The sequence below is a fragment of the Meriones unguiculatus genome, chromosome 1, assembly GCF_030254825.1.
Source record: "Meriones unguiculatus strain TT.TT164.6M chromosome 1, Bangor_MerUng_6.1, whole genome shotgun sequence".
In the NCBI taxonomy this organism is placed as follows: Eukaryota; Metazoa; Chordata; class Mammalia; order Rodentia; family Muridae; genus Meriones; species Meriones unguiculatus.
In genome coordinates, this window is record NC_083349.1 from 109,580,141 (window position 1) to 109,595,571 (window position 15,431).

Here is a 15,431-nt window from a genome sequence, read left to right on the forward strand (position 1 = left end):
GAATTCATTCTGTAGCCTAGGCAGGCCATGAACTTGTATTCCTCTTGCTGTAGCTGCCCCAGTATTCAGGTATGCAGTCTGAGGACTATCAAATCCAGCAGCTTGGTAGCCATCTCAAGGGTGGTATACAAAGCTATAGTATTCTTCAACCTCATTTAATTATTAACAGTGCTTCAAAGCCTCCAAAGATATAATGTAATTTTATCTTACTAAAATTAATATATAATTGAAAGAGTGATGAAACTACACCATGGGGTGGGATTTTCATGTATTAATGAAGCTATAAATCCTAGCAGCAGAGCAAAAGCATGAAATGTTTCTATAGAATTGACCATTAAAATCAAAACAAAACCATAACCATTTATACAGAGTGGGATCTCTGTATAAATGGTTATACAGAGTTATAATGCAGGTCCCTGTCTGCTCTATACTCAGCTCTCTTAAAAAGCCACACTACTGACCTAGAGGCAAAGTAAACTTGGAAAACTTGCCAAACATGGAGACGTTCCAGTCAATAAAAGAAACTTTGGAGAACTGCCTGACTCACACGAGAACCTTTGATGAATAAGGGTCAGGCCAGTTTACAACTACAAGAGAAACTATACAGAACAATAATACAGAAAGTGACTCCAATCAATGTAGCTTTAAGAGCTCTGAGAAAATTTTAGGGTCTCCTAATTAATCTAATGAAAGTGTTCCTAAGAGGCAGGTGGATCTCTGTGAGTTCGAGGCCAGCCTGGTCTACAGAGCAAGTTCTAGGACAACCAGGCTACACAGAGAAAAACTGTCTCAAAAAAACAAACAAACAAACACACACACACACACCAAAAAAAAAGAAAGAAATAAAGAAAAAAGAAAAAGAAAAGAAAGTGGCCTCTTAATTTCATGACACAAAACCAAACATGAAATGAGGAGATCTATGCTTGTTTTTACACTATTTGTTGGAAAAATTTATGTTGCCAAAACATTCCATTTTTGCTAATGTAAGAAATGTAGGTACACTTAGAAAAAAATTCCTTTAATACTAAAGCTTTACTTTAGTGGGAAAAAGTTTCCAACTCCTCCCTTATTATGAAATGTAAAACTCCTTCACAAGGAATTATTTTTAGTAGTCTTTTTTTTTTTTAAACTATTTAATTATCATCAGAATAAAAATTGTCCCAAGAGTCTGGTGAAATGAATGTTGAAAATTCCAGGTTAAAGAGGCTTCATCTCTCTTAGCTGACCTTTGCCTTTATACTTACACTGTGTGTGATATTTCTTGCCATCTGTAGGAGCAGAAAGCTGTTCCTCTTTTTTTCCCCCGTTAATTGTATGTACATTGGTGTTTCTTCTGCATGTATGTCTGTGTGAAGGTGTCAGATCCCTTGAAACTGGAGTTATAGACAGTTGTGAGCTGCCATGTGAGGGCTGGGAATTGAACCCCAGTCTTCTGGAAGAGCTGCCAGTGCTCTTAATCACTGAGCTGTCTCTCCAGGCCCACGCCGTTACTTTTAGATACACCGGTATGACCTTATTCTGGTGTCTCCAGGGAGGCCTGATACTAACTGCCTAAAGGACTGTGTTAAAAACCACTTCCAGGCAACTACATGTCAACTCAACCTGAACCAATTGGAAAGGAAATGAGCAGCAGGTGTTGGGGGAAAAAGAAAAGACTCAACAGTGGGACAAGGGTAAGGGCACTCAGGTCAGAACAGCTCAATCCTCACGAGGGCCACGAGGGCCACTGAAGCACGTTACCCTTGGCCCCAGCTGACGCACAGGACTAATGCCGACTAATGATGCCTTAAATAGAACTGGTAGCCGGTGACCCCTGTCCACATTCTTCTATTTAAAGATTGAATCACTTTCAAGGCACCAAGGAGAAAGAAGTTAGTTGAAGGAGAAGTACATTGAAGTCTTTTAGCAAAGTCAGATTTGGTAGGACCACAAAGCCTTTTAGGATTTCATATTAATATTAGCACAGGTCCTTGTGGGCTGGAGAGATGGCTCAGAGGATAAGAACACTAGCTGCTCTTCCAAAGGTCCCAAGTTCAATTCCTAGCACCCACATGGTGGCTTGTAAGTCCCTATAAAGAGATCTGGCACCTTCTTCGTGCATGCAGGCAGTTAATGTACACATAAGAAATAAATCTTTAAAAAATATATTAGAAGGGTCCTAATAAAATGCTTTAGCTGGGTTTAGTTATATTAAGTTCTACTTATTTTCATAATGGTCCCATCACCTCTACCTTTCTCCTTAACATGCCTTTAATTTTAGTACTCTGAAGGCAGAGGCAGATGTATCTCTGTAAGCTTGAGACCAGCCTGGTCTATCTTCTGAGTTCTAGGCTAGCCAGTACTTCGTAAAATGAGACAATGTCTCAAAAAAAAATATATATATATATATGGAGTACATGATTGATATTATCATATTCATAATACTGAAATTGCAAACATTATGAGCAACTTGATGGTTTTATGTAGCATGAAACTCTTTTTTTTAATAAATTTTATAACACAGTTTTTAATGGACTAATAATACGCCATCGTTCTGTTGAATTATAATTTATTCAATCATTCTATAGTTGAACAAGATAAGTATTTCTTCCAAGATTCACCCATGTATTTTATCCCATAAACTTTTGTCTTTTTTATACCAACCCCCTGGAATCTTATTAGGTATGTTTAAACTGTGCAGACAGGGAGGAAAAGCAAGCACTGCAGGAGAACACATGCCTCACCCTGCTCTCAGTTTCCTCTGTCCCTCAGCAGCAGCGGCTGCTCACTTTGTGGGCTTGTGCAGAGCTGCCACTTCAGCTGTTCTAACATTTGCTCCCTGGGAAAAGTGCGAGAACAAATGCTCTTGATCTGCACACCTGCCCTTCTATCTTGGCTGACAATAGAAGTTATTGTCCTCACAACTATAATGAACACAGAAGCACAGAGAAGAAATAAGATAATATGCTTGAAAGCCAACGCTATCCAAATAATTGAAACAAAGCCCAGAGGACGTGTTTCAACTACTCACTGTCAGATGCCTGTGGGATATTCACACTAGTTCCAAGGCTGTCATTATCTCCATTGCCCAATAAACAGTGCATGGGTGTGTGCCAACTAGGCTAAAGGTAAACTGCTATGAAATAGTTACATAAAAAAAAAAAAAGAAAAAAACCCTGCCTACGTGTCATCTAGTCAAAGGTAGCAAATTATAGGCAAGGCTAACTCCAACTACAAAAACCAAGTTATAAAACTGGCTACAAAATGTCAAAGTTTAATTGGAAGCCATGATAGCTAACATTACAAAGAGTAGCATCAGACACATTGCTATACTGTTTCTCTAACACAAGAGACAAATAAACTAACATTTCATAAACGCACTCAAATAACTTACCTGACTTATAGCAAAATGCATACATGTAATAATATATAATAATAATATACATCATCTGACTTGATGTCAAATACATGCTTAGTTACTGTGTCTTGAGTTTTATGACTTTAAAGTGGTACACTCTAGGCTGGGATGTGGTAGAGCACTTGCCCAGCATATGCAAGGCCTTGGGTACGATCTCTGGAACCACACACACACACACACACACACACACACACACACAAAGAAATCAATGAATAAATGATTAATTCAAATTCAAATAGACTTTTTGCAATTTTTTTTTGGGGGGGGGACAGAGTTCTCACTATCTAGCTCCTAATGCCCTAAAACTCACAGATCTGCCTGCTTCTGCCTTCTGAGGGCAGACACCAAGTGTGCCAGGAAGCCCAGCTCTGCTGCTGTTATTTTGGATAAAAAGTCCCACTACAGCAGGACTTGGACTCCACAGCAATCCTCCTGGCTCAGCCTCCCAAGAATAAAACACAAGTATCAGCCACTTTGCCCAGCTGTATCAACCTATTTAAACAATATAAATTTTGTTTTACTTACCTCTCTAGCCACATTGCTTGTCTTTACTTCCTGAATAACTGTACCAAAGATGATATAATCAACAACATCCTTTGGAATATTGGTCCGATGCAACAAACCCCTAAAAGCAGAAATCCAAAGAAAAGAAACAGTTCATACATAAAGGTACTTCAGAGAACATCACATAAAACACTGCATTTTTAAACAGGAAGCTCTGGGTTGGAGGTATAGGTAAGAGAGAGAACACTCAGCTAATACATACAAGGTCCTTGGTTTAGTCCTAATCACCACAAAAATACAAAGATAAGTCTTTCTCTTTGAAAGGCCAAACACAAACATTTAACAGCTTATCAAAGAGGAAATGAGTGAAGAGTAATATGAAAAGTCAATATTTGTTTTGTGTTTTTGTTTTGTTTTTCAGGGTTTTTTTTTTGTTTTTTGTTTGTTTGTTGGTCACTTGGTAATGAGACATTGGAAAAGAACAATCAAAACTAACTTGGGCAAGTGGAGTTAGCTCAGTGATAGAGAGCACTTGCCTAGGAAGCACGAAACCCTGGGTGCAGTCCTCAGCTATGGCAGGGTGGGGAGTAGAGGTGTTAGTGCATGTCTTTAATCCTAGACCGCAGGGGGCAAAAGAGGGCGGATCTCTGCGAGTCGGTAGCCACTGTGATCTACAAATCAAGTTAGAGGCCAAGTAGAGATACACAGCAAGGTCTGGCTCAATAAACAACAAACAAACAAATAAAAAATAAACTTGGAGCCAGCAAGAAGGCTCAGTGGGTACAGCACTTGGTACAGAAGCTGGATGACCTGACCTTGATAAAGGGAGAAGGAGAGAACTTCGAAAAGTTGTCCTCTGACCTCTACATGCTCACTGCGGCATGTACTTTCCAAGCAAGCAAAAAACAAATAATAAACTAAAAATTACAAAATGATTTGAAATAATAATAATGTTAGCTAATATCACCAGAAATCAGTACAAAGAGAAGAGAGATGGATATAAAAGATCAAGTATAATTGTGGAAATGCTACATTTTAAATATTAATATAAAGGTATAATTTGAATAATATACATATATTTTAATTCTGACCATAATATAAACAAGAAGCAGTAACTCGCAAGTAGGAATGAGCATATCGCAAATGCAGACTTGGTATTTTCAGTTGCCCTTGCCTTGGAACAAGCATACTGATACATGCCTATAATCCCAGCACTCATGACGCTAAGGCAAGAGGATTGCTGTTAAGTTTGAGGATAAACACAGAAAATACATAGCAAAACTCTGTCTAAAACACATACACAAAATAAAATAAATACCATTTTTCATTATAGAGATAAGAGTTTAAGGAACCTCATCAAAATTGGACATGAGTACACATTTATCAAAACTCAAAAGTGAGTTATATAAAATCTGTATGGAGCTGAAGATGTAGCTCACTGATAGGAGAACATTTGCCTAGTACATGCAAGGCCTTTGAGTTAACAACCCCATCACTGAAATAAAGAGAAGAGGGAAGAGGAAGGAAAAGGAGAATAGGGGAGGGGAAGGAAGCAGGATAAAGCAGCAAAGATGGAAGGAAATCAGAATGCTTCAATACAAGAACTCAACAGGGAGACAGGTCCAAGCACAGTTCACAGTGTCAAATGTAGGGCATAAAGAGAGGCCCAAGAAAACAATGTTGTATTTATGATCACAAGGTCCCTAAAGAGAAGCTTCAGAAGCATAACTACATAGAGATTTGGGAATGGAAATGGTTATTGTGTAACTAGGGAGAGTAAATAGATTTACAGTTTTCTCCATTATAAGGCTACTACTTTTCCTTCTTCCAAGTCCAGAGAAACAATGCTACTGCCATTTGCTACTGGCAGGAAGAAGAAATGAGTGACAACAAGCAGAAAGGTTAAACAAAAGCATTTCCTACTAGAAAAAAACTTTTGGCTGCTTGGAGACACTAAAGCAGAACCTCATTGGAAATTTAGTGACACGGTCTTACATAGACACACCCATACATTTTTTTCTTTTTTAAATTTTGTTTATTTATAATTTTTTATTTATTATAATTTATTCACTTTGTATCCCAGCTATAGTCCCCCTCGTCCCTTCCCAACTCCACCCTCCCTCCCTCATCTCCTTCCATGCCCCTTCCCCAGTCCACTGATAAGGGAGGTTCTCCTCCCCTTCCATCTGACCCTAGCCTATCAGGTCTCATCAGGACTCTTTCATAGTCTTCCTCCGTGGCTTTGTCAGGCTGCTCCCTCCTCAGGGGGAGGTGATCAAAGAGTCAGCCACTGAGTTCATGTAAGAGATGGCCCCTGCTCCCCTTATTAGGGAACCCATTTGGATACTGAGCTGCCACAGGCTACCTCTGTGCAGGGGGTCCAGGTTATCTACATGAATGGTCCTTGGTTGGAGTATCAGTCTCAGAAAAGACCCGTAGGCCTAGACTTTTTGGTTCCGTTGCTCAACTCGTGAAGCTCCAGACCCTTCCAGGTCTATCTCCCTCTTCTTTCCTAAGATTCCCTGCACTCTGTCCAAAGTTTGGCTATGAGTCTCAGCATCTGTTTTAATACCCTGCTGGGTAGAGTCTTTCAGAGGCCCTCTGTGGTAGGCTCCTGTCTTGTTCCTTATTTTCACCTTATTCCAATGTCTATCCTATTTGCCTTTCTGAATGAAGATTAAACATCTTGCCCAGGGTCCTCCTTTTTGCTTAGCTTTTTTAGGTGTACAGATTTTAGCATGATTATCCTATATCATGTCTAATATCTACTTACAAGTGAGTATATACCATGTGTGTCTTTCTGCTTCTGGAATAGCTTACTCAGGATGATCTTTTCTAGGTCCCACCATTTGCCTGTATATTTCATGATCTCCTTGTTTTTAATTGCTAAGTAGTATTCCATTGTGTAAATGTATCACATTTTCTGAATCCATTCCCCAACTGAGAGACATCTAAGTTGTTTCCAGGTTCTGGCTCTTACGAATAAAGCTGCTACAAACATGGTTGAGCAAATGTCCTTATTATGTACTTGAGCATATTTTGGATATATGCCTAGGAGTGATACAGCTGGATCTTGAGAAAGCGCCAGATTGATTTCCAAAGTGGTTGTACAAATTTACATTCCCACCAGCAGTGGAGGAGGGTTCCCATTTTTCCACATCCTGTCCACATGTATTATCACTTGAGTTCTTGCTCTTAGCCATTCTGATGGGGACACACCCATACATTTTATGACACACCAATTATTCATCCATCTCAATCTCATTTCATTACATCTAATTTAAATTTACTTGGTTTACACATGAACCTTCAAGTTTCTTTTTTTTTAATTTTTATCATATATATATATATATATATATATATATATATATATATATATAGTTGCTTCTGTCTATGTAGATGAAGCAGGTAGATTGAGGTGAATTTGAAGCCCATTTGGCCTACATAATGAGTTCCAGGCCAGGCTGAGAATACTATAATAAACACCATCCACACAACCACCAAAAATATACTCATGTTAAGATGTTACATGCTAAGCTTACAAAATAAAGATGCTTTCCATTCCAAGCTGCTAAAATTTAACATATATGGTTAAAATAAAATGTACTCTTATTGACACACATCTTTAATTCCAGCAGTTGGCAGGCAGTGGTAAGTGAATCCCTGAGTTAAGGCTAGCCTGGTCTATAGTAAGTTTCAGGTCAGTGAGAAATATATGGTGAAACCCTGTCTCAAAAACAAACAAACAAACAAAAAATAAAACCTTGTAAAGAGCTAGTTAATATTGTTTCTTGCCATATAAAGTTTAACATAGCCTAGATATAAAAATTCTACAGAACATTTAGTTCAAATGCAAAACCTAGAAAAAAAAAATATTTTAAATGAAAGAACAGGCAACTCCATTTACTTACGAAAGTGCAGCTCTTGCCAAATCATGTGGCATTAGGTCTTTGTACCTGAGAAAAGAAAACAAATAAGTTAAACCTTTTGGTTTAAGCCTAGAATTTCAATAAATTTTTTGTAAAAATCTTTAAATGCATACAGATTATCTAACATATACTGCTGAAAATGGAATTAATCTTACCCAAGTCAGTCTATCAGTTCAAATGAAGAAATAGTGACTCTGCTATCTGTCATCTTAAAAAAGTCTGACAAGCCCTAAACTCCTACAGAACCTGATGAGTGCCTGACAACATATATGTTTGGGCATGGTGCTCAAGGCACCAACACCTGGGAGCAGAGGCCAGAGAGAGAATTCAAGGCCAGGCCAGCTACAGTAGGAGAATCTGTCTCAAAACACCAAACAAACAAAACCAACCCAAAACATAAATATTAAAAATTATACCCTATACTTTATCAGTTGGTACAGCGTATGTCAAATACTACCTAAAACTAACCTCCTTTTGCAGGAGGTAGTGCACACCTTTAATCCCAGTGCTCAGGAGGAAGAGTCAAGTGGATATGTGAGTTCGAGGCCAGCCTGTCCTACAGAGTGAGTTCTAGAACAACCAAAAAAAAAAAGAGGCGGCGGCGGCAGCAGTAGCAATGTGGGGTGGAGGAGGTGGGGCACCCTTGGGATGTAAAGCAAATAAACTGAAATAATTTTAAAAATGAGTTTAAGATATATGTATCAAAAAAAAAAAAGGAAGACAAGAAGGTAGAGGAGAAAGGGGAGGAGGAGGAAGAGGAAGTGAAAGAAAAGAAGAGGAAGGAAGGAAGGAAGGAAGGAAGGAAGGAAGGAAGGAAGGAAGGAAGGAAAACTAACTTGGTTGATTGGTTAGTTTTTTCAAGAGAGGATTTCTCTGTGTATCCCTGGCTGTCCTGAAACTCACTCTGTAAACCAGCTGGCCCCAAACTCAAAGATCCACCTGCCTCTGCCTCCTGAGTGCTGAGATTAAAGACCTGTGCCTCCACTGCCTAGCTCAGGCACTACATTTTTAAAGTACACTCTTTTTTTTTTCAATTGTTTAATTCCCAAAAGGATACAAGGGGCACATTTTAACCTTGTTTTGTTTTAAGTTTTACCTTTGAAGTAATCTGAGATTTACCAAAGAGCAGAAAAGACAGAGTGGAGTTCCTGACACCTCTACTCAGCATCTTCTAGGTACTATTCGCTAAACCACTGACTGTATGGCTCTCAACATGTTTTCTACAAGCATCCTCTTCCTGCTCCAGTGTCTCACCCACAGTGCCACATGGCATCTAGATGTTATTCTGGCTTAGCCTGCTCTAAACTGTCAGAATTTCCCACTCTCTCCACGTTGATGGCTTTGACACTTTTGACACCCAAGTTTGGAGGCAAGGTACTCTTCTCATTGCTTCCTACTGGGTGTGTGGCAATAAGATGACTTATGACTGATGCTGTTAAGTTGAGCATTTGGTTCAGATGAACCGATCAGTTTTCCTCACTATTAGCTACTACTTTCCCCTCTTGCAAACAGTGGGTTAGAAATGAGTCACTAAGTCTAGTCCTCCTGCTCTCCTCTTCCATATTACTTACAATGCTCTACACCTCAAGTCCTTTTTTTATTTTTTCAATTATTTGGTTTTGTGTGTGTTTGTACACTTGGGGAGGTCATAGGGCAACTTGTAGGAGTCAGTTCTTTACCTGCTTTCTAGAGACTGCACTTGTGTCATTAGGTTTGGTAGTAAGTACCTTTACCCACTGGCTCTTTTATGCCTTGCATTTTTAAATTTTATTTACTTATTTACTTTATTTTATGCGCACTGCTGTTTTGCCCGCATATATGTCTATGTGAAAGTGTTATATCCCCTGGCACGACTTACAGACAGTTGTGAGCTGGGCATGGTGCTCAGCTCACCAGGTCCTCAGGAAGAGCAGTGCTGCTGAGCAGTGCTGCTGAGCACTGCTGAGCCATCTCTCCAGCCCCATGCTCTGCCTTTAAAAGTAATGTATCTTCAAGATCGCAAATGTTTCATTTGAATACATAAAGAAAGGTCTCATGTTTTTAATCTGGAGCCTAGTATTCCCCAGTAAGTTTTAAATGTTAGCGACTGCTGTCCAAAGCATAAGCAGAACAGAACTAATTGCTTCAACTTAATTAACAGAGTCTATTACAAGCTTGTGTATAGACTGAATCTCATTTAGGAGATAGAAAAGCCCAAGAAAAAAACAGCTTTTTATTTTTTGGTTGGTTTGTTTGTTTTGAAACAAGGTTTCTCTGTGTAGCCCTAGCTGTCTGGACCAGGCTTCGTAGACCAGGCTGGCCTTGAACTCAAAGATCCACCTGCCTCTGCCTCCCAAGTGCTGGCATTAAAGGCGTGCGCACCCACGACTGGTGAAAAACAGCTGTTTAAAATTTTCAGAGTAGTCTAAAATACTTGAGGTTGAGCATTTGGACCGGCTGTGTCAACTCTAAGTCTCATCATTTTCAGAAGACCAAAGCAGCTTCATTTTCTGAGCTTCAGAATTCTCAGGGGCCCATCCTCAGCACTCAACTGTGCCTACAGAAACAATGTTCCAGAAAAGAAAAAGATAGCCCTATGGGAAAGATGCTGTCTGGATCTACACTGGACTTTGAGTTAGGGCTGTTTCAGGCTAATATCATGGCAAGCTAGTTTATAGAAGAAACAGAACATCTTGCCATCATCTATCACCACTGATTTAACATGTTCTATACTGGTGTTATACAGGTACTTTCCATTGGGTGTTCAACTAATGACATTATTACCTACTTCAAACAGTACCTTAAAAGAGAAACAAACAACTGACATGATCATTCCATACTTACGAAGTGCCTGACAGCAGAAATGGAATGCGGACACCTTCCACAACCACAATATTCTTTATATTGGGTTTTGCTAAAGTCTTTTTTGACTTGATCTGGACAGCTTTAAGATAAAGTTCAAAGAACTATTAAAAATAGTAGTTATTGCATTATATAACAGTCACTGAAAGAATTCTCATTGTTTCATGTGCATACTGGCTACTAGCCACAACAAAAATTCCTCAAACACAAATAATACAGCTCCTTTATATATATTCCAAATATATATAAATTAAAGATAAAAAATGGCGATGAGCTCTAAGAATCTCAACTGAGAATAAAATACTATGGTTTACAGTCCTGGTCTGCAAGACAGACTATAGAACTTGAAAATCTAGGATTCAAATATTAACTCATATGTACTCTATACTCTGTACACAATTAAAATCAAAGATTAAAAGATGTGCCATACTTTACATAACTGCTATTTGTGTGTGAGAAAGGCATACAGACAAAGAAAACGAAGACATAATCATCAAATCAGTCAAAATTTCTACCAGACACAGTTCATGAGATGATGGAGAACACCAATACATCCTGTAATCAAGCATTTGATCACATTTCTTCAAACAACCCTGTCAAGCAGTAATACTCAAAACAAGTTAAGAGGAATTATAAAGATATAACACTATTGCAACCTAAAACCTGCTTGTAGGCACATGCCCTTTTCCTACCCAAAATCTGCTGGTCACATTCCTTTGCTTATCAGGTATCTTTTGTGTCGTTATCATCCTAGTGTTAACACAAACCACTTATAGAATACTGTTTGGCACAAGAGACACAAAAAAGGCTTAAGTCTCATGGACTTCAGAGCTTACAACATAGTTAGGGAGGAAAAAAAAACCAACAAACACACACACACACACAAAAAAAAAGGCTACAAGACATTAGAGAATAGTCTAAATGCCTGAAAAAAATGCCTTTTCTGTTGCCATCAGAACAACTTTCTGCTACTTGACAAGGGTCAGGTCTATGTGTGTGCCTAAGTGAACATTTAAATTAGGGGAACGATGACAGAAGTCAGAAAGGAATTTTTCTTTGTAGAGTTAATAAAAATTTATATTCTGATTACAATCCAGAGGCTATAGAAATGTATTTCTCTAGTTGATATTAGGCAGCAGATCTCTAAAGATTCTATGGAAAACTAATACCACCACTAAAAACTAACTTTAGTTTTTTTGTTTGGTTGGTTTGATTTTGGTTTTTTTGAGCCAGGGTTTCTCTGTGTAGCCTTGGCTGCCCTGAACTTGCTTTGTAGACCAGGCTGGCCTCAAACTCAGAGATCCACCTGCCTCTGCCTCCAAGAGTGCTGGGATTACAGGCACGCACCACTGTGCCTGGCTTCTGACTTTAATTTAAGAGCTTACTTGGAGCCGGGCATGATGGTGCACACCTGTGATCCCAGTACTTGGGGAGGCAGAGGTAGGTGGATCTCTGTGAGTTTGAGGCCAGCCTGGTCTACAAAGAAAGTCAGGACAGCCAAGGCTACACAGACAAACCCTATCTGGAAAAGCAAAACAAAATAAACAAACAAACAAAAAAAAGAGCTTATTTGGTTGATGCTGTCATTGTTGCTGTGGTGATGGTGGGCTGAACAAACTGTACTAGGCAAGTGCTCTACCACAATGACCTGCATCTTCAGCCCTAAATTTGTTGTGATTTTTGTCCTTCTTTTCCCCCCATACAGGGTGACGGCTTTGAATATGCTAGACAGAAACTGTCACTAAGCTACACTTCCCAGTGCTTAAAGAACTTAGAAATACGTTCACACCTTTGTAAGGCTGACATCATATTTCTTTTTTTAGAGAAAAAACTAAAAAAGATCATTTCAAGGCCACACTGCCCAAAAAGATGTAGAGTTGAAATGGAGTACACATCCTGATCTAGATGGTACATTTTCTAAGAAGCCATTTCACAAGTTATATATCATATAATTATATATAATGTTACATATAATAATATATACTCTATAATAAATCTAAAATCAGAAACAGGTCAATATGAAGTCCAGGTAAGATGAAAAAAATGTTGACAATCTGTCAGGGAATTTTTGTACCAATCAGTGAAGATACGTATTTTCAAGTGAAGAAGCCTAATTCATTTGGGTTTACGGAGGACCTATTTAACCCATCAAATGAATGAGTTTCCCTACTCTTCTCATTTCATGATGGCTAAAATATTCATTTCCTAGTTCCCCATTCACCTCTATTTCAGTAACAGGTCCTCTTGTATATAAGATACTTAAGAAGAGAAGCCTACTACTAATTACAAATTTCAAAAGTTAACTTTGGGCTCCACAATAGTTTCTAGACAATTTATAAGCTAATCATTTCCAGGACTGACAGCCAAGGGCTATATAAACTGACCCAGCAAAGTTTATGGGACTTTTATGACTCTCTATAAGCCCTAAAGACCAGGAAGCAGCTTTCTCTTAACATCTTAAGCTCAAAGTAATATTACTGATTGGCCACACATATTTTTTATTTGAAGGAATAATGATACTTATGTTGATCATAAAAGGGGAAGAATTAACAAACTAGTTTGGGTTTTACTCAGAATTCACAAATAAAGATTCTAACATTTAATGGAGAAATGTCTATTTTAAATTACTGTACCTGGGGCAGATCGTAGTTGAGAAGAACAGCTCAGAGGTCTTACAGCTGAAAAACAAATGCATATCATTTATATGCAACAAGGTGCATATCATTTAATACCTATGCAGGACGCTTATAAATCTTATCTTACAAAAGAAAGAAAAAGTGAACTTACAAAATCTAAGAGCCCATTGTGATGTAGTAGAAAGGTTTTTAAAAGTGGAAGCCAAGATGGTAGTCATTCTGAAATCTACAAAGAAAAGAACAAAGTATGTCTTTGGTTACCTCAGCAATCTGTAGTGTACAGTCTGTGAACCATAAAATGCCATTATCAACTATTCTTCTCTAGTAGCATTATAATAACTATATTGACATGGTTTTCCCATTGTGCAAACAACTATTCTAAGCAGTAACCATCTATTCCTCAATGAATACTATATCCTTTCAAGAGATTAGGAAAGTAAACCAGGCTGAGTGACTTGCTTAAAGATCCATTACCAGAAAGTGGCAGAACTTGACCCTGAACCCAGGCAGTCTAGCTCTGGAGTCTGTGCCCTTCTCATTCAACCTAAACATCAGAAACACCTCACAGCATGTCTATGAAATCACCAGTACTATCCTCCTGAGTTTGAAGGTTGTGTTCTGAATATATAGAAGGCTTTATGATGCTGGTATTTAAATAGGATACACATTAAAATATTCAGTGACAATGAAATGGTATCAAGTCAGCAACTTGAAAACTGCTACTATAAACATTTTTAACTTTTTACATGTGTTTTATCTGTTTGTCTGTGCACTACATGTGTATACTTCCCAGAGTCCAGAAAAGGGAGTCATGTTCTCCGGACTGCGTTTATAGCAGGTTGTTAACCGCCATGAAGGTGCTAGAAATCTAACCTGGAACTTCTTGAAGAATAGGCAATGCTCTTAACACAGACATTTCTCTAGCCCCTTAGAAAACTTTCTGTAGTACTATACTTCCAACTTTTTCCAAGCATAGTATTATATCTAAATTACTTTTTAAATTAGAAATTTGTAATATTTCAAATATATTAACATCACCAACTTAGTGAAAAAAGGTTAAAGTCCTAACTGAGTTTTTACAAATCATTATGAAGAAAACAGCAAATAAATGAGCACAAGACATGAACAGACTGCTTATAAGAAAGGAAATACAAAGGGCTCCTTTTTAAAATCTTGTTTTGTTTTACAAGATATGGTTTCTCTGTGTAGCCTTGGCTGTCCTGGACTTGCTTTATAGGCCAGGCTGGCCTTGAACTCACAGAGATCCACCTGCCTCTGCCTTCCTGAGTGCTGGGATTAAGGATGTGCAAAACCGGGGTTGGAGAGGTGGCTCTGTAGTTGTTCTTCCAAATGGACCCTGGTTCAAATCTCAGCACCCACATGGCAGCTCACAACTGTCTGTAATTCCAGTTCCAGGGAGTCTGATGCCTTCACACAGAGACATACATGGAGGTAACACACAAATGTAAGTAAAATAAAATCATTAAAAAAAAAAAAAAAACATGCGCCACCACATCCAGCTGGATGAAAAATATAAGAAAAAGGAGGTTGGGATGATGGCTTGGTCAGTAAAGTGCCTACTGCACAAGCACAAAGAATTTAGTTCAGATCTCCAGAATCCATAATAAAAAGCCACAATTGATACATTCCTATAACCCCAACCTTGGGGCAGGGCAAAAACTGCAGGTTCCCTGAAGCTTGCTGGCCTGATCAATGAAGTTCATATTCAGAGATCCTCAAAAAGTAAAGGGACCCAACATTAACTTGCATGTACACAATGCCCCCCCACATAGACTTTTCTTTAACGCCAATCATAAGAGGATTCAGATTAAAACCACAGATATAATTATCTGTTAAATTAACAACCCCCCCCAATTGATCTATACTGTATGGGCAGAAATATACAAATACTCATTGCACCAAAAGCATGAAGAAGTTTAAACTTAATGCAGAGTAATTTGGCATTATCTTGAAACACTATATGTTCACCTAACTTTTGATCTAACAATTCCACTTCCATGAATTTATATGCCAAATATTATGCTTATGACTGCATTGTCACTGTAACAGAAAAAGACTAAAATAACATCAAATAGGTAATTGGTTAAGTAAGTTATGCTATAG

At 38.3% G+C, this 15,431-nt stretch overlaps 1 protein-coding gene across 4 annotated transcripts in view; it reads right to left on the reverse strand.

The window, feature by feature from the left end:
- Positions 1-15,431, reverse strand: part of Hadhb (hydroxyacyl-CoA dehydrogenase trifunctional multienzyme complex subunit beta) — a 36,858-nt gene that overhangs the window by 14,743 nt on the left and 6,684 nt on the right. For all 4 annotated transcript variants that reach the window (XM_021635390.2, XM_021635393.2, XM_060365134.1 and 1 more), the window contains exons 2-6: positions 13,459-13,533; positions 13,305-13,349; positions 10,654-10,753; positions 7,813-7,857; positions 3,923-4,022 (exon numbers count right to left, since the gene is read on the reverse strand). In XM_021635390.2, coding sequence (XP_021491065.1) covers positions 3,923-4,022; positions 7,813-7,857; positions 10,654-10,753; positions 13,305-13,349; positions 13,459-13,525 — 357 coding nt within the window. In that variant the 5' untranslated portion in view covers positions 13,526-13,533. The remainder of the gene's footprint in view (positions 1-3,922; positions 4,023-7,812; positions 7,858-10,653; positions 10,754-13,304; positions 13,350-13,458; positions 13,534-15,431) is intronic.